This window comes from Babylonia areolata, chromosome 1 (assembly GCF_041734735.1).
Source record: "Babylonia areolata isolate BAREFJ2019XMU chromosome 1, ASM4173473v1, whole genome shotgun sequence".
Taxonomy (NCBI): Eukaryota; Metazoa; Mollusca; class Gastropoda; order Neogastropoda; family Buccinidae; genus Babylonia; species Babylonia areolata.
Window position 1 is genome coordinate 11,835,099 of NC_134876.1, and position 24,610 is coordinate 11,859,708.

Consider the following 24,610-nt stretch of genomic DNA (forward strand, 5'->3'; position numbering starts at 1 on the left):
CAAACACACACACACACACACACACACACACAACACACACACAAACACACACACACACACACACACACAACACACACACAAACAAACACACACACACACACACACACACACACACACACACACACACACACACGAACACACACACACACACACACACACACACACACATATATAAGCGCACGACAAACACATGCTCTCTTTAATATCAAGAAGAAAATGCCATTCAATCCTAATATGATTTTTCGCAATCAATTGGGTCATCAAAACAACCTGGGGGGGTTGCTTCTGTCATGTGATCACATACATCATAGTTATCAAACCATCCGTAAAGTTCCCATGACGACTGTTGGGAAGTAGATGAGCGTGGAAACTGGGAGATGCTCGGAGCTCAGTGTTTACAGTAAGTGACTCTAAAATCACACAGATGCGGGGTGAAGGAAAAGTATCAAGACAGTAGGCTATCAGCTGGGGACGATCTTTGGTGACAATTTTCTCTCTCTCTCTCTCTCTCTCTCTCTCTCTCTCTCTCACACACACACACACACATTCACAGAGTCGCACGTACACTTAGTCGTACTAAACACACACACACACACACACACACACACACACACACACACACATTCACAGAGTCGCACGTACACTGAGTCGTACTAAACACACACACACACACACACACACACACACACACACACAACACACACACACACACACACACACACACACAACACACACAACACACAACACACACACACACACACACACACACACACACACACACACACACACACACACACACACACCTTATGCTCCACGATGACAGACTGGTGATTCATGTCCACCGGAGGTTTGACCCGCTCCCCAGAGGATGAGGACAGGTAGGCGGAGACGGCCATGGCTCCGGCAAGAGTGGCGGCCCCTGCCCCCACCAGCCCGTAGTTCTCCTGCAGGAACTCCTGTACCTTGCTCATGGCGCTGTCAGCCATCCTGGTCCCTCGTGCTGACTCAATGGACACGTGCTAACTGGAACACAGGTTCCAACTGTTCTAATCCGTTCGCCCTTTTTTGGGGGTGTGGAGGACGCAACACCAATTCTGTATGAAGCGAGAGATGGCTTTTCACAAGGGACGCCTACTTTACAAGCAGATTATAAACTGTGTTGCCTTAGTTAGGTATGTTGTACTGTATGACAGTCAGTCGTGTCTGACTATGACTTTCTTCTTCTTCTTCTTCTTCTTCTGCATTCGTGGGCTTCAACTCCCACGTTCACTCGTATATACGCGAGTGAGCTTTTTACGTGTATGACCGTTTTTACCCCGCCATGTAGGCAGCCATACTCCGCTTTCGGGGGTGTGCATGCTGGGTATGTTCTTGTTTCCATAACCCACCGAACGCTGACATGGATTACAGGATCTTTAACGTGCGTATTTGATCTTATGCTTGCGTATACACACGAAGGGGGTTCAGGCATTGGCAGGTCTGCACATATGTTGACATGGGAGATCGTAAAAATCTCCACCCTTTATCCACCAGGCGCCGTCACCGTGATTCGAACTCGGGACCCTCAGATCGAAAGTCCAACACTTTAACCATTCGGCTATGGCGCCCGTCATATGACCATCAGAACAACAGAGGAGGCAACTGCTGTCCCGACTAACTGGGCTAGAATCTGATTGTGCTGAAGAGTGTCTTGCCCAAGTTTCATCCCTATTCTCTCGGCCAAGAAGATTTTTTGGGACAGTCGACATTGGGATGGTTCCCAAAGGCCAACTAGCCCCCGAGGCTGCAGCGCTACGGGCCAGTGCAATTTTACCTCCTAGTTTGAGAGTCATAGTCCTTCAGAAAAGACTTAGATGTAAATGACTTCCCATTGCAATGGAGAAACTATTGATCATATAAATCTCACTTTGCTTTGTTGCATGCAGGTGAGGTTGGTGGCTGGTTGTTTAGAGTGGTGTGACTCAGTGCAAATGGAGGAAGGTGGCAGAATGGTTAAGACGCTCAGCTGCCAATACAAAGAGTCCGTGAGGGTGTGGGTTCGAATCCCGCTCTCGCCCTTTCTCCTAAGTTTGACTGGAAAATCAAACTGAGCGTCTAGTCTTTCGGATGAGACGATAAACCGAGGTCCCGTGTGCAGCACGCACTTGGCGCACTGAAAAAGAACCCATGGCAACGAGAGTGTTGTCCTCTGACGAAATTACGCAAAATGAAATCCACTTTCATAGGTACACAAATATGTAAGCATGCACTCAAGGCCTGACTAAGCGCGTTGGGTTATGCTGCTGGTCAGGCATCTGCTCAACAGATGTGGTGTAGCGTGTATGGATTTGTCCGAACGCAGTGACGCCTCCTTGAGAAAGTGAAAGTGAAACTGAAACTCAGTGCAAAGGCAGGAGATTTACTGCTCCGCCAGTAATCTGGTTGTTGTAGTTTTTTATGTTTTTTTTTTTAACCAAGTCATATGAATAGTTATTTAGTTTGGTGGTTGCCTGGTTAGCTGACTGGCTGACTGCTTTATCTGCTGCACTGACAGATACCCTGGGTGAAAGTGGCACGTATTCCACATCAGCCATCAAGTGGCACGTATTCCACATCAGCCATCAAGTGGCACGTATTCCACATCAGCCATCAAGTGGCACGTATTCCACATCAGCCATCAAGTGGCACGTATTCCACATCAGCCATCAAGTGGCACGTATTCCACATCAGCCATCAAGTGGCACGTATTCCACATCAGCCATCAAACTGATTTCAGTGACCAAAAAAAAACAAAAACAGATTTCACTGTGACAAGCAAACAAAAAGGGGTCCAAAAGGAGAAACAGAAATACCTATCAAATAAGGGACACGTGCAGAGGAACAAAAAAAAAAAAAAAAAAAGCAACGACAACAACAGATAAGCAACACAAAAATTTGTCGATACAATTTCGAGGTTACAAAATTAAAGTGCGGATAAAGTATAGTTAATTAAAGTATAGTTAATCAACACAAACGTTGTCTATGTATTTTGGGGGCTATATATTTTTCTTTCTTGCAAGTTATTAAATACACATAAAAAAACAAACAAACCGCATGAGACCATGAGGGGTCTGTCCGTGTGCCTTTTGATAAGCCCGCGTTGTCGATGCAAGACAAGACCCGACATGAAGGTTGGAGTGCATTCGTCCTACTGCGGGTGAACGCCGGAATGGATAAATGAATGAATAGCTGGATGGATGGATGTACACATACACATATAATAGATGTATAAACAGCACACACACACACACACACACACACACACACATCTATATATATTATATATATGGATGATTAAGACCCAACCATCAACTCCACACTCAACTCGAACCTAATTGTAGCCGTTTTCTCACGACCATCCACCTCCACAATTCAACACACACGTCTACACACTCCCCTTTACGCGCACGCACACACATACGCACGCGCGTAGTAACCACACATACCGTCCAAATACGAAGGAATTTCTCAAACTGCAAGAAAGAAAACTCACAACATGGTAAGTGTTTGAAATGAATCAAAATTACCGACCGACAATCAAGGCTCTGATCTTGTAACATTCGTACTGTGGATTTCGATCATTTGACCAGATGATTACTTGACCTTTGGTTGAACAGTCCAAATGGTTTGTTTGTTTGTTTGTTTTTCTCTATTTTAACGGTTGATGTGAGGCACATATATATTTTTTTTCCGGAGATAAGAATATCCCTGAAGATAAGACAGGAAATGAGGGTCCAGTCCTGATGAATATTCTGTACATAGAACATTGATTTTTCATTCATGAAGAGACTCAAGAGGGGGTAATAAATAGGAAAGGTATGGGGGAGAGATAAGACATCGGTGATATCAGATACAATGACCACTCGACGAAGAAGATGATGATGTTAATAATGGTGATAATGAAAGGAAGGACTGAGGGGGTGGCGAAGAAGTAGGAGGTGGAGGAAGACGAGGATAAAAGAGGGGGAGGAGGAGGGGGAGGAAAAGAAGATGTGACCGGAAAGAGTAAGGACAGTTAAACAAGAGTAAAAATAGCCCCCCCCCCACCCCCCCTCACGCCCCCTCCTCTTTGTGTCTTCATCTGCGTGCATTCGCGCGTGTGCTTGCGTACAAGCATGCCTGTGTACGCGCGTGCACGCACACGCCTACGCGTACGCGTATGATCGCCCGTGCGCGTACCCCCCACCCCCCTTCCTTCCCTCCGGCCTTTAACAAACAGTACCCTACCTTACAGAAAACACGCATGCACATCACCCCCCCCCACACACACACACACACACACACACACACACACACACAACCTCCACCCTCACCCCACACACCAATACACACTCAGAGTTTCAGTTTCAATGTGTCAAAGCGTGAGGGCTGATCCATATACGCTATACCACATCTGCTGGAAAAAGAAAAGGAGTCGATGCCCGACCTTAAAAAAAATTTTAAAAAATAAAAAAAAAATTTTAAAAAAAAAAAACACCACCAAACGCGCTGATATGGCACACAGTCACGGTTCCTGTCGGTGTTCTCAACTTAAGAAGAGAAATGCATTCAGTCCACACCGTTTCAGCACCATCTCATAACGCGCACGGCCGGGAACCAGGTTTCTGCCCAAACTAATGAAAACACACCCACGAAGAGTTCAAAGCCACACAGTTACACAGTAAGCATGTGAATACATAGCTGTTCAGGAGATACCTGTGGGGGGGACACTGACCTTTACTTCGAGTCAAGATTCGAACGTACACCTCACTTCACTGTCGGGAGGCAGGTAAGTTCCGTGTGGCAGTGCAAGAGACACGGGCCCGTTTAATGCAACCCTTTCACCTCTCTTCACCTCACGTGACGATCACAATGCCTACCTGAACTTTATCCCCTGTCCTGCCTCGACTGGGGAACGAAAAAATCCTGCCCCCATTCGATAACGCTGTCGATAGGCACGCGTACCTTTGAGCTGAGTCTGTCTCTTGAAGGGCGAGACTCGCTCTGTATCAGTCTGTCTCTGTCTCAGTTTCAACCCCCTCACTCCCTCACACACACACACACACACACACACACACACACACACACACACAACCCGGTTTGAGTACTTGAAGTATTTGCTCAACCATTCAAAACGTAAACTTATAAACTTGACACAGCAAAAAAAGTGCAGGCAGGGCAATCACTTAAAAGACACTGCCTGCTGGCCTAGCACAGACCACGCGCACCGAGGGTTGAGGCACGTGTACATAATATATATATATATATATATATATATATATATATATATATATATATATGTGTGTGTGTGTGTGTGTGTGTGTGTGTGTGTGTGTGTGTGTGTGTGTGTGTGTGTGTGTGTTCTGTACAGATTTGCTGGGGTGTATTTACCTAGGTAAAGTTGGCTCTTGAGATTGGTGTGGATGACAAAGAGATCAGCTTGAAATATCTCACTGCCGTGTTGTACACGGTATGAAACCATGCACCACAGTGTGTACACGCACGCACGTGCGCGCACACACATCATTCACACATCACTATACATACATACGCCTACACACACACATACACACGCATGCACGCACGCGCGCGCGCGCGCACACACACACACACACACACAAAGAGTCCAAACATTCGTTTTGCCAGCAATTTTGACTTTTCTCACTTGCTGGTCAACGCAGACACATCCATACAACTCATAAACGTTTTTTTTTCCTTTGTGATATCCCTGACTTGAAGTGGACAGACGCAAGACTAAGTACAACTACTACTTCCACACACTGGCACACATACACACACACCGCCTTTCGTCGGGCCCAAAGTCGTTGCGCTCAACGCACTGAGCATCAGTAAGCGCATACATCAACGTCATTGTGGGTGCAGGCAGACAAACGGAGAATCACACAGACACGTACACACTGATGTGCACGGCGTTTGGAAGTGTTTTTTTTTTGTTTTGTTTTGTTTTTCCCACAATGGGGGGAGGGGTTGGGGGGGAGGGGATTGTTCGTCGAACGGGCATTTCCTTCTCTATGAGAGACCCTTCATGTTTCTTTCTGTTTTGAATCAGTCTCGTCTTTCGGAAATCGAATTCATTCCAGTTTTACTGGGCGGACACATTTAAGTCGACGACGCTACTCCTTTTTCGTTTAAAAATATATATCATTAAGCATATACGATTGAAAGTTTGCAACACAGAAACACATGTCAGTACAGTCATGCGAACTTGTTTTTCGTCACTCAGAGGTTGTCGAGGCAGTCGTGTGGCCTACATTGCGTGTTTGTACAGAAACCTACTTGACACAGCTCTGTGCGTACCTTTTATCTGTTGTCAGTCATAGTGGCTACGAAGAATGTGTAAATTTTATCGCCTCAGTTGCACTAAATCGTGCTTTGCGGTACTTGGAGGGAGGGGGTGGGTGTGGGTGCGTATGTATGTGTGTGAAGATGGGAGAGAGGTGCATGGAGATATGTTTGTGCTTTCGTTGGGGAGAGGGTGGAGGTTGGAAACAAAGCGGCCTCTCACAAAACAATATATAGGCTTACATTTTTTCATCAGCATACTGATGTTGGTCATCAATTGGAAGAAGGAGGGTGATACGTGCGTCAGCGCATCATTTAGCACTGATGTTCCGTGTGTGTGTTTGTGTGTGTGTTTGTGTGTGTGTGTGTGTGTGTGTGTGTGTGTGTGTGTGTGTGTGTGTGCGCGCGCGCGCCAGTGTGTGTGTGTGTGTGTGTGTGTGTGTGAAATCAGTCACTGTGGTTGCATATAGTTTCAGTTTAGTAATTTTTGTTGTGGTTGTGTGGTGTGTGTGTGCAAGTTGCTACGAAAAAAGTGGGAGAAGAGATGGAAGTACTGACTGTCAGTGTGTGTGTACCGCCCATTAAGTGAGCAGGCGGGTGATGCCGTCTGTGTGTGTGGTAGTGCTATGGCCGGCAGTATGGTGCCTAACTGTGTCGATGGTGTGTGTGTTTGTGTATATGCATGTTTACTGTGCGTAAGCACGCTGTTGAGTGTATATATGTGTGTGCGCGCGTTTGTGCATGTGCATATATGTGTGTAAGAGAGAGAAATCCGGAGACCGCGTGCACAGACCCTTGTACAACTCTCTTCATTATACAAACTGTTTAGATGTTGCTCAAGGCAAGCCTATTACTGCGCTGCCCCGAGTCAACGCTTAGCTTGAACATGTAACTACCTACCTCCCCCCCCCTCCTCTAACCGTCCTCCCGGATCTGCTGACTTCTATTCTTATTTCAAACTAGCAAACTGAAAATCAGTGTTTCAAATACTGGCCTGGGAATCGCGTGCACCGGCAGTACCGAACACGGCACAGACACTGCAGCAAAATTCGTGCCATTATCTCTAAGTAAAGTGTTAACACACATAAATCTCGGTGAAAGTGCTAACACACATATCTCGATCAAAGTGCAAACACACATATCTCGATCAAAGTGTTAACACACCGGCATATCTCGATTAAAGTGTTAACACACATATCTCGATCAAATTGTTAATACACATATCTCGATCTTTCTCCAAAAAGGTCAGTTTGAAACAAATACGTAACACGTTCGTCTGTCTTCCAGTCCCCTCATAGACCACACAACCCACTGCCGCTGCCAGAGAGAGCAAGCCCGGCCGACAGGAGAACGACACATGTCAGTCGTCTGCTTTGCCGTGCGGTTGTCTGGCTCTAGCTGTCGCCCTCAGTGCGTCTCAAATAACACAGACTTTCTTATTCTTTTAAACCTAACATACGCTGTGTATAACTTTTTGTTGAGTACTTACGGTGAAATCCTCAGAGTGGCATCCGTACATGCATTGTAATCCTCAGCTCAGTCGGCCAACTGGTGTACACGACGACAGTCCCCTCTTAGGCCGCTGACTGTGCCCTCAGCCTCACAACAGGCTGGATTCACAATTCTCCTCTCTCTTTTTCACACTCCCATGCATCCCTCACACCCCTACATCCCCTTCACTTCCTGCAACCCCCCTCCACCTTACCCCCGACTGCCGCTAACGTACGTTGCCTTGAAGCTGGGAGAACATGTGCTGCATGTGAGATGCACGTTGTGTGTCCGACGTGTGGACGTGTTGCATGTTGTTTTGTTTTGTTTTGTTTTGTTTTGCAGCAGACGAGGGTGGTGGGTGATGGTAGTGGTGGCGGTGTCAGGGGGATGGATATAGGTAAGTTACGGGAGGAGTGACTGGGGAAGGCGAATCTGAAGGAATCCATCTAGCTTTGCGTTGCATCTCCAACAGTGTGTAAGCAAGGAAAATCGGCGAGTGTAAGTATGCGTGTGTATCTCTGTGTACTTGTGTGTTCGAGATTATGTGTATGATGCCTGTGTGTGCACACACGTGTGTGTGTTAAGATTTTCATGTGGCAATGTTTTGTATGATTTTCATGTTTCCGTAATTGTAGTCTTTGATTCATCCATTTATGTGACTATTATTATCTATTTGGTTTGTTCTATGTCATTTATTATTCATACTTATTTCATTTATTAGAATGTGTGTATGTGTGTGTATGCGTGTGTGAGGGCATGGTGTAAAGAAGCTTCCAGCTTATCCATTTTACCCTCAATAAAACATTTGTCATTGTCATTGTCATTGCTTTGGGGTTATGGCCGGCACGCGTCAATTCGGTAAAGTTGTACACCCTGCTTGGGTCTTCATGTTTTACAATAATGATGATAAAGAAAATAGAAATGCAGGCTTACACAGCACAGTACCCCCATCGCAGCTGGGGCTCACCACGCACTTTACAATATACAAATTCAATACTAATTAATGTGACGTAAATTATGTACCGTCAACACAGTCGCACACGACATAGGCTAAAATATACTTATGTAAGACTAAGTGACAAAACCATGTAAATCAACACAGGCACCATCACAGTCTCAAATCACACATGCGCAAATCACAGCAAAACAACTGAAGCACATCACATTCACCACAGTCGTAAAAAACATAAACACCAAGGAGCCAGGCATCACGAAAACACACCAGAATCATCACAGATGCTTCGGTTTCAGTTTCAGTAGCTCAAGGAGGCGTCACTGCGTTCGGACAAATCCATATACGCTACACCACATCTGCCAAGCAGATGCCTGACCAGCAGCGTAACCCAAAGCGCTTAGTCAGGCCTTGAGAAAAAAAGAAAAGAAAAAAGGTGAATAGATAATAGATGAGCTTACATAAATAAATAAATAAATAATAATTATAATATAAAAAAGGTAGTAGTAATAATAATAATAATAATAATAATAATAATAATAATAAATAAATAAGACAACAATGATGATAAATAAGCAAATAAATGTAAAACATGAAGACACACATTCACACATAACACTCACACATGCATAACAGATATGCACCAAGCATGCAGTTTCACAGATGCATCAGTAGAAATCAACACACAGAGCACACCCAGCAATAACATCACAAAAGTTTCAGCCAGTGAGAAAAGTATACAGTTTGAAAAGATATGTGTTGCGAAGGCTTCGTTGTTCGACTGAGGATAAAAACTTCAACTGTGTGTACAGAGACCGCCGACACGGAAAGCAAAGCCCATGATTGACAGCTGAGTGTGTGCATGTCTGCCTGAACCCGCTCCTTCCCGCCCACTACCAAGTGCACATTTTTTTCTTTAAAATCTTTATATATTTAAATTAAATCTAACATTTCGAGGCCGACACGACGTCAATAATATCAATAATAAGGAGACATTTGTAGCTACTTTTGGCCAAGACTGACCAGAGTATAGCCTGCATATGTGCGCACTACACGCAACAAAAACCTTCGAAGCGTTTGACGTCAGTGAGTTTTGTGCTGGAATTACGTCAGCCGATGACGCAGCAGTAGACTTCATGACTGGAGGTATAGCAGAAGAGTGTGTAAACGTGGATGGCTCTGTGTGTGTATGTGTTTCATGTTGTAAACGTGGCTGACCGTGTGTGTGTGTGTGTGTGTGTTCTCGGTGCAGTGGTGATCATGGTGGTGATAACTGGTCAAGTTTTATCAAACTGAATAATCCACTGTCCTTGCATAATTTCCATTGAAAACAGTACGGTATCGCTATCAGTCTGTGAGCGCGAGTCGTCGACCCTGTCATTTAGATAACTGTTTTGATCTCCATTGTTGTATTGTTTCACTCATTCATGTTACACTATCACAGCGGTAAAACTGCCGCCGTCTCTAGTCTTGCATATGAAACAATGAAGTATAATGACAGCTTCAGCATTCATCAGGCATGACTCCAACTTGAACTAGAAGTGTCTAACCAACCGTTGTGATGTGTAGATGAATTCACTTTTTTTGTTATCTAAACACACACACACACACACACACACACCATAAATAATTTCACTTTAAAAAATTCTCACACCAAACTGGTATTTTGGCGGATCAGTCTTTACCAAGCGTTTTTTAAGATGTCAGTTCTCATAAAGACTGCTTTGCTCTGATCAAAGATTAATGACCAGGTGTAAAAACATACATTCCGGCATATAACAATCATCGTACGCATTTGTGCACAATGTGATAAAATAAATACACAAAAAGGGAGAGCAGACGTAGGATGTAATTGTATAGAAAGCAAGAAGACACACAGAGAGAGTTCAGTTATTCATCAAGGCCATGGCTCCATTTAAAGGTATGAATACATTAAGCTTATAATATTATTACATATATATACCTGCATGAGCAAATTTAGACATATTCTTGTAAACCCGTCATAAAACTACGTTTTTCAGTGGCGGGTAAATATATGTGGCAAGATTTGAAATAAGGTTTTCGTTTGTTATGATCATAGAAGCACTGACTGAAAATTACTTGGTCTTCTATGATGATTCAACGGAATTATGTATTTGTCTCACATCTGACACGGGACAACATAATACAAGGCGGACAAATCTGTTTCATGGGTATACCATAGCCTACTGTTTGCAGTGTGTCTTTTTCTGTGGACAGTAATATCGCATGCGTCGAAAAGAAAGATTTACAAGAACATTTTATGAAACGGTCTATATTAGTCAATAGATATATGGTTCACTTAGATAATTAGAGAAAGAGAGACAGACAGACAAAGAGAGAGACATACATGCAGATACAGAGATACAAAGGCAGAGAGACACTGAGACACAGAGAGTGAAATGCATGAGTTACAAACAGGTAAAAATGAAAGTACTGAAACAAGACATTCATATCTTCCATTGCCTTCAAGGGCTGCATGCAACCCCCGGGTTCAATTGTATCCAGTTGTAGGCTTTAACTCACTCAGTACGGCCAGTCCTCTCTTCTCCTCTACACAGACCCCTCGGATTTCCAGTGGGTGTCTGAATGACCCAATCTTTAGCTTCCGTCGTAAGAATTGTGGTATTCTTTGTCAACATTCACCTCTTCAGTATAAGAGCCTTCCTCTTGCAATATTTTGATGATGGTGATTGGGGTGAAACGCTGTTAGCGTCGTCTCTTTCGCCGTTCGTATGGAGAGAGTTAACGTGTATGACCATTTTCGATCGGGTCCAGTACATCTGCAATCCATGCCTTCCATTGTGGAGACAGACAACACACAATACGTCAGATCTCACCTCAGAATGGCCACGGAACGGCTGGGTTCGAGCCTTCAACCTGATGAGACGCAAGGTTCCAACGTCCAAGCAGCCCCGAAGCTGATGTGATAGTGCGTGATGCAAGCAATGACGGGATGGGGTGACCGTCAGACAGAGGGCCGTTATCTGCCTGATCCTATCACCACCCTCGCCATATCGCACCACCCTCACTTACACTTCTTACACAACATACTGTACTGGCCGTGACAGATAGTGAGCAAAGTCAAAGTTGTTGAGTGTAAACTTTTATCATGGACAACTTGCACAGTTGTGTAAGATCTTTCACGTTTAAGCCCGTGTGTGGTTTTGACAGTGACCTGCGTTTATATTGCGTGATTGCGCTTAGAGTGTGTTGCACTCGAAAAGATTAAAGGTTATCGGTTTGTTCTGCAGGTTGAAACGCAAGCACAAGTGTGCTTGAGTTTGTCTGACTTGACTGTCCGTATGTGCGCGAACGAGTGCTGAGGGGATGGGTGTGGGGGTGGGAATGCCAAGCTAAAAGTGGTAAACGCCCAGCATGTGTTTAGAAGTTTGACTTTATGTCTCATGCGCCTGATTTTAAAGCTTGGTATTTTCGCAGGCTTTGACACACAATTGACAGATTGTTAGTTGTAGGAATCTGGTGAACAGTTCTGTGCGGCACCCAGTGATTCTTCACAAAGTTGAAGAGAAGAAGAAGATTTTCACTGTCCATCTCCACATGGAGTCGTCAAGGAAATGTTCGTGGTCCCCCGCTTCCGTTCTGGGCAGGCATATTACCTAAAGTGGGAGTCAACCTTCCATCCAGCCAGCTTGAGAATGAGTCTTGTGCTGTTGGGCATTCATGACTACACCGCAGTGATTTATCTTAAGTACATCTTTCAACTTAAATCATAAAACATTTGTTCAATCTTTGAACAATAGATCTTTCCCCTCCCTTCCATCAGATCATCTTTGTGTGGTAGCATGTGTCAATGTGTGTGTATGTGGGGGAGGAGAGGGAAAGGGTTAAGGTGGAAGAGGGTGTGTGAGCCGAGTGATATACTGTTTTTGAAATAGTATTTCAGTGGGTTTGTATCTTTAAAACTTATTACTATATGCCCTACTGATTCAGGTACCATATTCATACCATATGTATTGTTAAATGCACTCAGAACTGCTTTTATATACAGTATTATCATCATTATTAGAGACCTTTTTTTTCTTAATCGAACGTTTTTTTCACGGTCAAGGTGGACACATTTTATCAAAGAGACCTGGTCTGTATTGCCCTTGACACAAAGCAGTAGGAAAAGCATGACTGTGAAAGAGGGGAGAGCACGTGACCTGAGGAGCAGTGAACCACACAAAGAGCTCTATGAAGCATCTGATGTAAAATCTGCAAAAAAGAGAATGATGTTCCAGGACTGGAGTGTCAAGCCATGACAGGCGCTCTTCAAGTTCCATGATGAGAACACCCAGTAGGCCTATAACCATGGTCTTATGAGCTGAGATGGAGGCTGCTATACAACTTGAGAAAATGGGGCAATGTTTTCAAACCTGTACTCATGGTGATTGAACTAAATCTGTTGTTTTTGTCATTTTTTGATGATAGTCTTTTTTTTAACCGTGTGTGTGTGTGTGTGTGTGAACGAGAAGATACACACCCAAAAACAGGTGCTGGGAAATCTTTTCTTTATCTACTTTTTTAATCAAGCACTTTTTCGTGTGCCATTTCATGACCTTGTTTTTCTTCCCATTCTTTTGTGAAAGAACAGCAATGTAACAGCAGAAAAAAACAACTATTAAAATGCATGAAAAGCAACAGGTGTTTTCGTAACCTGCTTAATTGCTTATAATTGCTCTCACCAGAACTCACTCAAACTAACAACACAATGTTGTCCCCACAAATTTAAACTTGGAGGTCCATCCAGGCGTGTGCTTTTAAAAAATATATTTTCTTAAGATGTTTGTCTCAAATGTAGAAATGTTTGACTGTGCACATACTTTGACACCTCCTTTAATCTCTCTACTCCCCCCTCCTCCTTTAATCTCTCTACTCCCCCCTCCTCCTTTAATCTCTCTACTTCCACCTCCTCCTTTAATCTCTCTACTCCCCCCTCCTCCTTTAATCTCTCTACTCCTCCTCCTTTAATCTCTCTACTCCCCCCTCCTCCTTTAATCTCTCTACTCCCCCCTCCTCCTTTAATCTCTCTACTTCCACCTCCTCCTTTAATCTCTCTACTCCTCCTCCTCCTAATCTCTCTACCTCCCTCCTCCTTTAATCTCTCTACTCCTCCTCCTCCTTTAATCTCTCTACTCCCCCTTCCTCCTTTAATCTCTCTACTCCCACTTCCTCCTTTAATCTCTCTACTCCTCCTCCTTTAATCTCTCTACTCCTCCTCCTCCTAATCTCTCTACCTCCCTCCTCCTTTAATCTCTCTACTCCCACCTCCTCCTTTAATCTCTCTACTCCTCCTCCTCCTAATCTCTCTACCTCCCTCCTCCTTTAATCTCTCTACTCCCCCCTCCTCCTTTAATCTCTCTACTCCCCCCTCCTCCTTTAATCTCTCTACTCCCCCCTCCTCCTTTAATCTCTCTACTCCTCCTCCTTTAATCTCTACTCCCCCCTCCTCCTTTAATCTCTCTACTCCCCCCCCCCTCCTTTAATCTCTCTACTCCCCCTCCTTTAATCTCTCTACCCCTCTCTCCATTAATCTCTCTACTCCTCCTCCTCCTTTAATCTCTCTACTCCTCCTCCTCCTTTAATCTCTCTACTCCCCCCCCCTCCATTAATCTCTCTACTCCCCCTCCTTTAATCTCTCTACCCCCCTCCTCCTTTAATCTCTCTACTCCCCCCTCCTCCTTTAATCTCTCTACCTCCCTCCTCCTTTAATCTCTCTACCCCCCTCCTCCTTTAATCTCTCTACTCCCCCCTCCTCCTTTCATCTCTCTACCCCCCTCCTCCTTTAATCTCTCTACTCCACCCTCCTCCATTAATCTCTCTCCTACCCCCTCCTCCCTTAATCTCTCTACTCCCCCTCCTTTAATCTCTCTACCCCCCTCCTTTAATCACTACCCCTCTCTCCTTTAATCTCTCTACCCCCCTCCTTTAATCTCTCTACTCCACCCTCCTCCATTAATCTCTCTCCTACCCCCTCCTCCCTTAATCTCTCTACTCCTCCTCCTTTAATCTCTCTACCCCCTGCCCTCCAATCCTGCTAAATATGCACTTCACTTGACAATTAAAAAAAAAAAAAAAAGGAACATGCAAGTGAGACACAACCACATCCAAGGCCTGCTTCCAGACAAATAAAATAAGCAAACACACATCAACACTTAAATGATTACTGTCACTGGAAATTTATTTCATCAGGATACACGATTCTCTAGTTGGAAATGTACAAACACATTTCAAGAGTGGGGCAGTTATGCTGCTGACAGCAAAACAAAACCAATGGACAAAAAGTTATATCAAATTCTCCACTGATTTGTTGCTTGATACAGGTTTCATATCTCTCAGGGGCCGTTACAAAATGGAGTAATAAAAAAAACCACAAAAAAAAACAGCCATGCACCAGCTTAAAAACATATGGAAAAAAGTGTTCATGTTCTTACACAGCAGCTGAGAGTTCGCGAGAGGAAAATAATTATTTTACACCACTCCATAACTGGAATGGAACACATACAGGAAGAACAAAAATCAGAGTAAAAAATGATACACACTAAATGAGTTAAGCTAAATATCATTTTCATTTTTCAAAGAATAAAATCAATACATTTGCATGCATGCATGATTAAAAAAAAAAAAACCACACCAGCAAACAGTACACACAGATGCCACCATCATAATTCCCAATTCTATTTCCAACATTTCAAATTTCAAAGCATGAACAACTCCTCAAAAGTCCAAAGTACTTTCTTCATTTCTAATGTGAGAAAACTTGCACTTCCACAGCTCTGTACAGCTGGAATTTACATACTCAGCAGAGACTAACAATAAATGCAATTTAAGTTGAAAAGAACAAAGTCGATCATCAACACAATCATTTTGCCAAGAATGATATTCTGAGCATTATTTTAGGAGAAAGAGGTCTGCTTCCATTTATCCTGGATCTAACGACCCACAGAAGCTGACATATCTCATTCCACATGACCATGATCAACAACATCAATTAATATGTAAACATGTTTAAACATTATGCATCTTTTACAACTGACTGGGTTGAAGAACAAATGAAGCAAGTGTCTAATACATAAAGTGTGACATTCAAAATAACATTGTTTTTTGAGCATACACAATGAAAAGAACATGAGAAAGTGTGAGTATACATGTACCTGTTACAAGTATCTGTATTTCTTAGATGAATGTCAAAGGTCAATTCAGATAACAACAGTATACATGTACCTGTTACAAGTGTCTGTATTTCTTGGACAAACGTCCCAGGTTAATTCAGAGAACAATCTCACATATCACAAACATGTATTTACATGATTTTGTCAGCAACAAAGCTGCTCATGACAAATTTATGACAATCTAGTTTTCTTTTTCAGAAAATTGTAGACTACCACACTTCACAAAAGGTAACATACTGGATGAAAACAAAAGGGGAAAAAATTAAGCTGTTCAAGACAGGTGGATAACTATTCAATAATTGTGGAGTGCTCTTCCAACACAAAAATCACACAGGATAATACTGAACAGGTATTCCTTCAGTCATTCACCATCACTACATAACAAAAATGTAGTTCTACTGAACAGAAGAGAGAAAACTTGGCAAGGAGAATACTATATAAAACATTAATTTATTATTATTATTATTCTTATTACCAATAATAATTCCACTACTAGATAATTTCACTACTAGATGAGAGTAATTTCCTATATATATACCTATATAATCCGAGCACACAGTTTGAAATACAATGATATAATGATAAAAAGCAAACTGTTTGGATTGAATGTTTTCTCTCTGCTTTCCCCACTCACAACTCCAACTGTAAGGAGCAAATAAGCCGGTTCTGTCACTGCAGCATAATGAAAATTGTAACTTTAACAAGTTGAAGTCCACTGTCTCTTTTTCCACACTGTTCTGGTTTAAACAAATTATTACAAAGCAAAACAAACCTAAACTCATTCATACTAAAGAAACAAAACAAACATAAGCAATCAAAATTCCATGCGAAAAATAAGGAAGAATTTTTTTAACTACTGGCTAAAACACATTTTGTAGTGTCAGATTATGTACAACTACAATGGCGAGGAAAACCCGGGAAAGTGCAAAACAAAAGAGTAAAAGTAAAACATAAAAACTGTTTTGTTTTTATGAACACAAGCACATAAAAAATCATACGCTGTGTTAAAAGAAGTACATGTTGAACTCAAACATTTTATGCTGTAGGTCAATAATAATAAACCCCTTTGGTAACACAGGCACTGCCTGATGGCCCGACCAAAACCAGCAACACAAAAATAGAGAAAAGAAAAATCAAAAAGCCACACACACATTAAAAATGACATCTTAAAAGCTTACATTAAAACCAAAGTTATAAAAAGAGCACAGACAGTCTGAAAAGTTAGAAAGTCTAATCCATATTCCATAAATTCCAGCAAGTCATCTCTCCTCCTCTTTAAAAGAAGCAACACCCTGCATCACAATCCGTCCAGGATAAAATGTCATCTGAAGAAGCAGTTTACTCTGCTGGTTCAAACCATCCTTCACAAACTGTCACATATTTCTGTTTTGTTCACATCAGTTTTCCCACAGCAGTTTAGCCCATCATCCTGGGCACACAGTTCACTTGAAGAAGCATCGACGAATTAGGACTGCTCGATTCACTTGTTTCGCATTAATCACATATCAATATCAATGATGAAGGTCCTCAGCTGGCAGTGAACCAACCAGCAAACTCTTCATGGAGTCTGTCACACAGAAGTGGGCTGCAAAGCCAACATGTCAATGATGATTCAGACTGGCTTGCTGATTTGCATTTGTCATCTTGTTCTTACGTGCAGGAATGAGCATCAATCAAGCTCTTACGTTCCCGACAATGGTCCAGCACTATTCTCCACTGAGGAATGCACTGAAGCAGGTGCTTGTTACCTGAAAACAACACAGCAAGCCAGAATTATTAACACGGTGATATGCTAAATGCTATTTCAAACTGAGCATCTTCTGACATGGAAATTTAATACTCTGCTATCATACTGTTTATGACAATTCTTGTAACATCAAACAATGAACAGCAGCAACATAACTTATATATCAAGTGATTTTTGACTCACTTGTGTAAACAAAGTGAGTCTATGTTTTAACCCGGTGTTCGGTTGTGTGTGTGTGTGTGTATGTGTGTCCTTGGTAAACTTTAACACTGCCATTTTCTCTGCAAATACTTTGTCAGTTGACACCAAATTAGGCATAAAAATAGGAAAAATTCAGTTCTTTCCAGTCATCTTGTTTAAAACAATATTGCACCTCTGGGATGGACACAAAAAAATAAAAGAAAGATTTGTGAACGCCGCATCACTTACTAGATTATGCCCCAAACTGCCATAAAGATATCCACAGAATCAGGCGGAATTCACAGTTAAAAATAATAAACCATGAGAGTTAATACCCTTGAATTGATGAAACGCAAAAATTTTCAGTCTTGACTTTTCTCAAAATGAAGTCCTTTTCACTTCATACAACGTTTAGAAGTACTTATACTTGGCTCTACATGTTATTAGGTTAACAAAATACTCAATTTTCATATCAACTTTAAAACTATAAAACTAGAATGAACATAAAAGAGAAATTGAATCAACCGTGTCAACTGGGTGTAACTAAGCTTGTACATCTATCCAGATCCAGAGAAAACGGCTAAATGTTGCAGTGTGATTGCAGCGATAGCCACGTCTCCTTTACTGCGGACTTAAAAAGAATTTTTAATTGTCCTTAAAGATTTTTTGAATGCCCAAGATACACCAGAAATAATATGATTTGAAGAGCGTTATCACTGCAAATGCCGCAATCGATTTATCGCCCTTTAAAAAAGCATGTTTAAGTATTATATTTTTGAATGTCAGTTATGGAGCCACGATAGTGTAATGGATAAGACAGTTTCTTCTCATCCGGGGTTTGAATCTGCTGTTAGGACTGGGTTTTTTTTTGTTTGTTTTTTCTTTTTCTTTTAACCCGAAGCTTTATAATAACAAATACAGAACACATTTTAAAAATTAGATTTTTTTTTAAAGTGTATCTCAAGTGAGTCTTGAAGGCCTTGCCTCTCTTGTTTTTTTTTTACATGGGCAGATCGCAGTAACAGCACACACACACACCAAGGTGTCCCTCCCACCACACAACACACCAGATCACAGTATCAACACACATCATGGTGTCCCTCCCACCACACAACACTGTCTCCCTCCCACCACACAACACACCAGATCACAGTAACAACACACATCACAGTGTCCCTCCCACCACACAACACACAACACTGTCTCCCTCCCACCACACAACACACCAGATCACAGTAACAACACACATCATGGTGTCCCTCCTCCCACACAACACACAACACTGTCTCCCTCCCACCACACAACACACCAGATCACAGTAACAACACACATCATGGTGTCCCTCCTCCCACACAACACATCAGATCACAGTAACAACACACAACACTGTCTCCCTCCCACCACACAACACACCAGATCACAGTAACAACACACATCACAGTGTCCCTCCTCCCACACAACACACCAGATCACAGTAACAACACACACATCACAGTGTCCCTCCCATCACACAACACACCAGATCACAGTAACAACACACATCATGGTGTCCCTCCCACCACACAACACACCAGATCACAGTAACAACACACATCATGGTGTCCCTCCCACCACACAACACACCAGATCACAGTAACAACACACATCATGGTGTCCCTCCCACCACACAACACACCAGATCACAGTAACAACACACATCACAGTGTCCCTCCTCCCACACAACACACCAGATCACAGTAACAACACACACATCACAGTGTCCCTCCCATCACACAACACATCAGATCCCCCCCACACAACTCCCCACATCACAGGAACGACACACACACCACACTCTCTCCCTCCCACACAACACAGAAACGACACACACCAAGGTGTCCCTCCCACCACACAACACATCACAGTAACAACACACACACCAAGATGTCCCTCCCCACCACACAACTCACCAGTAATGATCAGCACCTCCCTGGCACGTGTCAGTGCTGTGTTCATCTGATGGGCATCAGCAGTCACCCCCAGATGTCTGTGCAGCCAGGCACTGGTGGGTGCCTTCCGGGCTTCACTGCGACTCACGGACCGACAGGTGGAGAACACCACAAAGTCAAACTCACTGCCTGTCAACACACAGAAACATTTTGTTAGTTTAATCAGCATTTTATTTGGAAAATGTTAAGTCACCAGGACAGCTGTTGCTGAGCAGCGGAGACAGGCGCGGAAAGCCCGAGCCTTGGAACCCCCAGCTGCCGCCACCATCCCCTGTCCACACTGCCAGAGAACCTTCCTCATCGTGCTGACGGATGAACTCAATATTTGGAACATGTCACATTACAACACAGTTATAGATGAACAGGACAACAAGAAAATATTATACATTTCATTGAGTTTGTATTTGTATTTCTTTTTATCATAACTGATTTCTCTGTGTGAAATTCGGGCTGCTCCCCCCAGGGACAGCGCGTCGCTACACTACAGCACCACCCATCTTTTGTATTTTTTCCTGTGTGCAGTTTGATTTGTTTTTCCTATCTTAGTGGATTTTTCTACAGAATTTTGCCAGGAACAACCCTTTTGTTGCCGTGGGTTCTTTTACGTGCGCTAAGTGCATGCTGCACACGGGACCTCAGTTTATCGTCTCATCCGAATGACTAGCGTCCAGACCACCACTCAAGGTCTAGTGGAGGGGGAGAAAATATCAGCGGCTGAGCCGTGATTCGAACCAGCGTGCTTAGATTCTCTCACTTCCCAGGCGGATGCGTTGCCATCACTCCATTGGAGATGTGCCAGAGCTTCAGCTCTGGCGCTCTGCCCACTCGGAATGACGTGCCAAAGCGTGGGATATAACGGATCTCCAAATTTTTTTTTCATACACTCAGCAGTGTTCAATTAAAGGGAAACTAATCAGGCTTCTTGGGGGACTAGTCTTGGAAAATTTGAATTCTTTCCCTTTGACAGTGAATTTTTCTTGATCTTTTTTGACCAGGTCCCAAGGTCGGCTCTTACACAACAAAGATGGCGGCGCAGCAAATGCACTCTGCGTGAGGTGGTCGAACTTTTCACACAAGAAGGTTTCAGACACTGAACGTGACCTCCTAGACACTGGTAATGAATTCTCTGATGATTTTTCTGATGATGATGACATTCAGTTAGTACCAGATGATGATTCTGAAAGCGACAACAAACTTTGCTGACTGACCCCTATGACGCTGAGACAGAAATCGACAGTGACACAAGTGACGGCTATACTGCAAGACAAGATGACTTGATGAGCGTAGATATTGACGATGAGGAACAAGAATACATGTATGAGTGGGTAAAAGACCTGACAGACTTCCCACTGGCTGCACCTTTCACTGGGATCCTTGGACTCTCACTGACTTTCCACACACGCCCACTCCTGTTGAGGTGAGTGTGTTTACAATTTGATATTGTTGCTAACTTATTTCTTGTGTAAATAATGTTGATTTTTACAATTTTTTAAGAATAATTTGAAAAGATTAAAGGAAAATTATTATCATCATTTTCTGTGTGCACTTATTAAATTGTGTGTGTGGGGTGTGTGTGTGTGTGGGGGGGGGTGTCTGTGCAATGGGTGTGTCAGTGTATTATGTGTGGGCATACCTGTGCATGTGTGTTATTTATACTGTCACTCCTGAATTATTATGCATGTGTATATGCTGTGTTATATTATTGATGTTTATTTTGCATTTGTTTTTTTCTTCTTTTTTTTTTGCAATAATTGCAAAAGCTTTTCTTCTTTTTTTCTTATGACAGCATTGTCTGTTACAGAAATTCAAAACACTTTACATGCATGAGGAGGAGATCTGCCAGACACAGGACCAGATATGGGAAGACTGAGGCCAGGCAGTCATTGACCTGCTAACATTCCACCCACCAAGGAGAAGCAGACCAGGAAAACACAGAGAGAGTGCAAGCTGTGTTATGCAAAACTGAAAGCACAAGGAGCATCACGCCAACAATTGAAAAACGCCAAAAAATCCACCACAACCATGTGCAAACAGTGTAAAGTGCCACTCTGTGCTGTTCCATGCTTTGAAGTGTTTCACACAATCAAGGAATACAGCAAGTAATGATATAACTGCAGCAAAAATGTGTAAATAGGGTTTTCCCCCCCCTTTTTTTTTTTGAAGTGATGGTTTTGTAGTGTTCTGTGTTTTGTGTTTTTCCAGTGTTGTGATCTTTCATTTATTTTTTTTAAAGAGTTTGTTGTGCAACATATGACTTCAAACTGATTCATGAGAATCAGGGAACTTTACTGTGTGAAAATTTCATCTTATTCTTCTGTGTGAATTAGCTGATGGATATGAAATGCCTGGTGAGTACAGTTTACCTATTTTTCAATTTTTTTCTGTTTTTCAGTATTTAGTGACCTAATTTAAAATATTTAAAAAATATTTAGCAGCAGGTAATGAAAAAACTATTTTAAAATCTTAAAAGAAGAGATAGTAAACTTTCTAGAGATATATAATTCGTATGTCTTTGTCTCTGTGCGAAAATGTATTGAATTTTTCAAATATGACCAAAATAGCCCGTTACAGCAAAACTACATGAACTATTTAACTACATCTCCATAGAGTTAATAACTGTAGGTCAGATGAAGAGCACATAGTACAGGCATGGTGCATTGGGACCGGTCTTCCCAAGACTAACATCTGCCAGCTTACTGATGGGAACTGTACATGTGTGAGTGGGTCAGTGTGTGTTTGTGCATAGCCCTGCCAGCATGTTTTCATCTGCAGAAATGTTATGTGGTCTTGTGGAAGATAAACACTGAAGAAGTATCTTTTGCACCTGTGCAATGATGATGTACGACAATGAACAGCAAAGGATAGTTGAAATATATAGTGAAAATTTTTAAACAGGGCTTAAAAGATAGTTCAAATATGTAGCAAAATTTCAAAACAGGGGTTTCAAGAATGCCTTATAGTCCAACGTGGAAGTGCCAATATTAGTCTGGGAAACAGCAGAGTTAGGCAATGGGGCAGAAGAATCCAACACTGCCTAAGTTCCAATGGGGCGTGCACGTACCTGCTCTGTGGGCACAAGGCGCGGCACCGGAAGGCAGAGTGGTGCGTAATTGCTGCAGCAAGTTTAGCGATGAGTTGCTGATTGTTTGGTTGAGTAGCTTGCTGAGACACCATTAGTGGATGGGAAACAGCAGCACTCGGCGGTGTGGCAGATGGGGTCATCACCGCATAGCTTGGTAGGACCGTGCACACACTCGCACTGAAGGCGAGGAGCAGTGCCGGTGCAAGGGAAATAACTGCGGCAGTCACCGGCAAGGGTGCCGAAGCAGGGGTTGCCTCCCTTGGATCGGGTGATCCGGACAAGGGGGGGGGGGGGTGCACGCGTATGGGCAAGCGTGTCCCCTAGTGGTCCACCTTCCTCCCTACACCAGGGGAGGGCATCCCTACACGCCTCGGTCGCTATTAGATCCGAGACGGTCGAGGCAAGCCGCGTGGGGGGTCGCGTGATCCGATGTCACGGCCGCCACCACGGACGCATCGCACATAGGGCCCAGTCTAACGTGCGGATCCAAGACAAGCTGCCTTTTTTTTTTTTTTTCCAAGGGATTGTGGCCATTCTATTGGTGCAACTGTGGGTATGGTAAAGAGATAGAGGAGATCGACTCGTACACTGCCGACTGGCAGGGCCGAGAAAACGCGGATCGCGTCGAGTGAGTTCGCGGATCGATAAAAATGACATGAAAGGTAACACTGACCTGAGTGTGTGACCACAAACCTCTAGAAGTCATCAGAGGAGGTGGCGGAGGTCTGGAGTCGACCGGAGGGAGCGGAGGAAGTGGAGAAGGCGGCGGGTTGGCGTTGTTTAGAGGGCCAGGAGTAGAGGGCCCAGAGTGTCAGCGAATCGATTGCGATCGCGCTTTAATTTTAGCACGATTCCCCAATCGAGCTACATAATTATGTGACCTGGTTGGAGACATAATTTGACCACAAACAAGAACGCCAGAGAATCGACAGACAGACAGAAAATACGAAAAAACTTAGCCGTATGAAGAGCACAGGTACAGGAGTCATGATGGCTGCCGGAAAAAGAGGGCGATAACCAGCGGGACAAAGGGGAGATTACCTACTTCCGGGAGGTTATCGGCCGTAGTTTCGTCTGCTCCGCATGGGCGGATAGTTTGCACAGGACAGGAATGTCAGACCCCTGCCGGAGTCTGCACTAGTTGGGTCACGGTTAAGTATGTGTAATTAAATTTAAATTTTTGCTTAGAAAGTCTTGAGCTGATTCTCATAGTCAACTGTGCTTTGTTTTTTAAGCAACAAGCAGTGAGTAGGGAAAAACAAGAGGACACAGAGCTGCGTCAAGCCACCCCACTGACCTTGGGCCTGGAGGACGGTGTGAACAGCCACACTGGTGATGTGTCTGAGGGTCAGGTACTTCCTGATCAGGTGCTGCTGGGCACTGTACTGCGTCAGCACCACCACTCGGTACGCCGCTACTCCCTTCTTCACCAGGTCTTCCACAATGCACGTCTGCAACACAACATACAACGATACTGAAGGATGGTCTGAACCTGCAAGAATACTTTGTTTTCCATAAAAGAGAAACTGTTGACACGTTTGGTGACAAAAAGGCGACTTGTGCATCAGCTCCACAGAACAACACCAAGTCCTACCATGCTTCCACACTCCAACAAGGACACCCATTCAAAGTAAACATTCACACAACTCAGCACTTTTCCCTTCACTTTCACTTTGG

The 24,610-nt window shown here is 43.3% G+C and overlaps 2 protein-coding genes across 6 annotated transcripts in view; both read right to left on the reverse strand.

Annotated features, from left to right (window-relative positions):
* Positions 1-11,787, reverse strand: part of LOC143279515 (long-chain-fatty-acid--CoA ligase 5-like) — a 41,205-nt gene extending 29,418 nt beyond the window's left edge. The window contains exons 1-2 of one of the 3 annotated variants that reach the window (XM_076583592.1): positions 11,602-11,787; positions 804-1,023 (exon numbers count right to left, since the gene is read on the reverse strand). In XM_076583592.1, coding sequence (XP_076439707.1) covers positions 804-986 — 183 coding nt within the window. In that variant the 5' untranslated portion in view covers positions 987-1,023; positions 11,602-11,787. Of the gene's footprint in view, positions 1-803; positions 1,024-4,732; positions 4,888-7,789; positions 7,918-11,601 lie in introns of those variants that run through there. The other 2 variants (XM_076583583.1, XM_076583574.1) reach the window with 2 other exon arrangements.
* Positions 11,788-14,914: 3,127 nt separating this feature from the next.
* LOC143279534 (3'-5' exoribonuclease HELZ2-like) overlaps positions 14,915-24,610 on the reverse strand; it is a 65,764-nt gene continuing 56,068 nt past the window's right edge. For all 3 annotated transcript variants that reach the window (XM_076583612.1, XM_076583604.1, XM_076583617.1), the window contains 3 exons: positions 24,231-24,384; positions 19,813-19,980; positions 14,915-17,684 (listed from right to left, as the gene is read on the reverse strand). In XM_076583612.1, the coding sequence (XP_076439727.1) occupies positions 17,587-17,684; positions 19,813-19,980; positions 24,231-24,384 (420 nt within the window). In that variant the 3' untranslated portion in view covers positions 14,915-17,586. The remainder of the gene's footprint in view (positions 17,685-19,812; positions 19,981-24,230; positions 24,385-24,610) is intronic.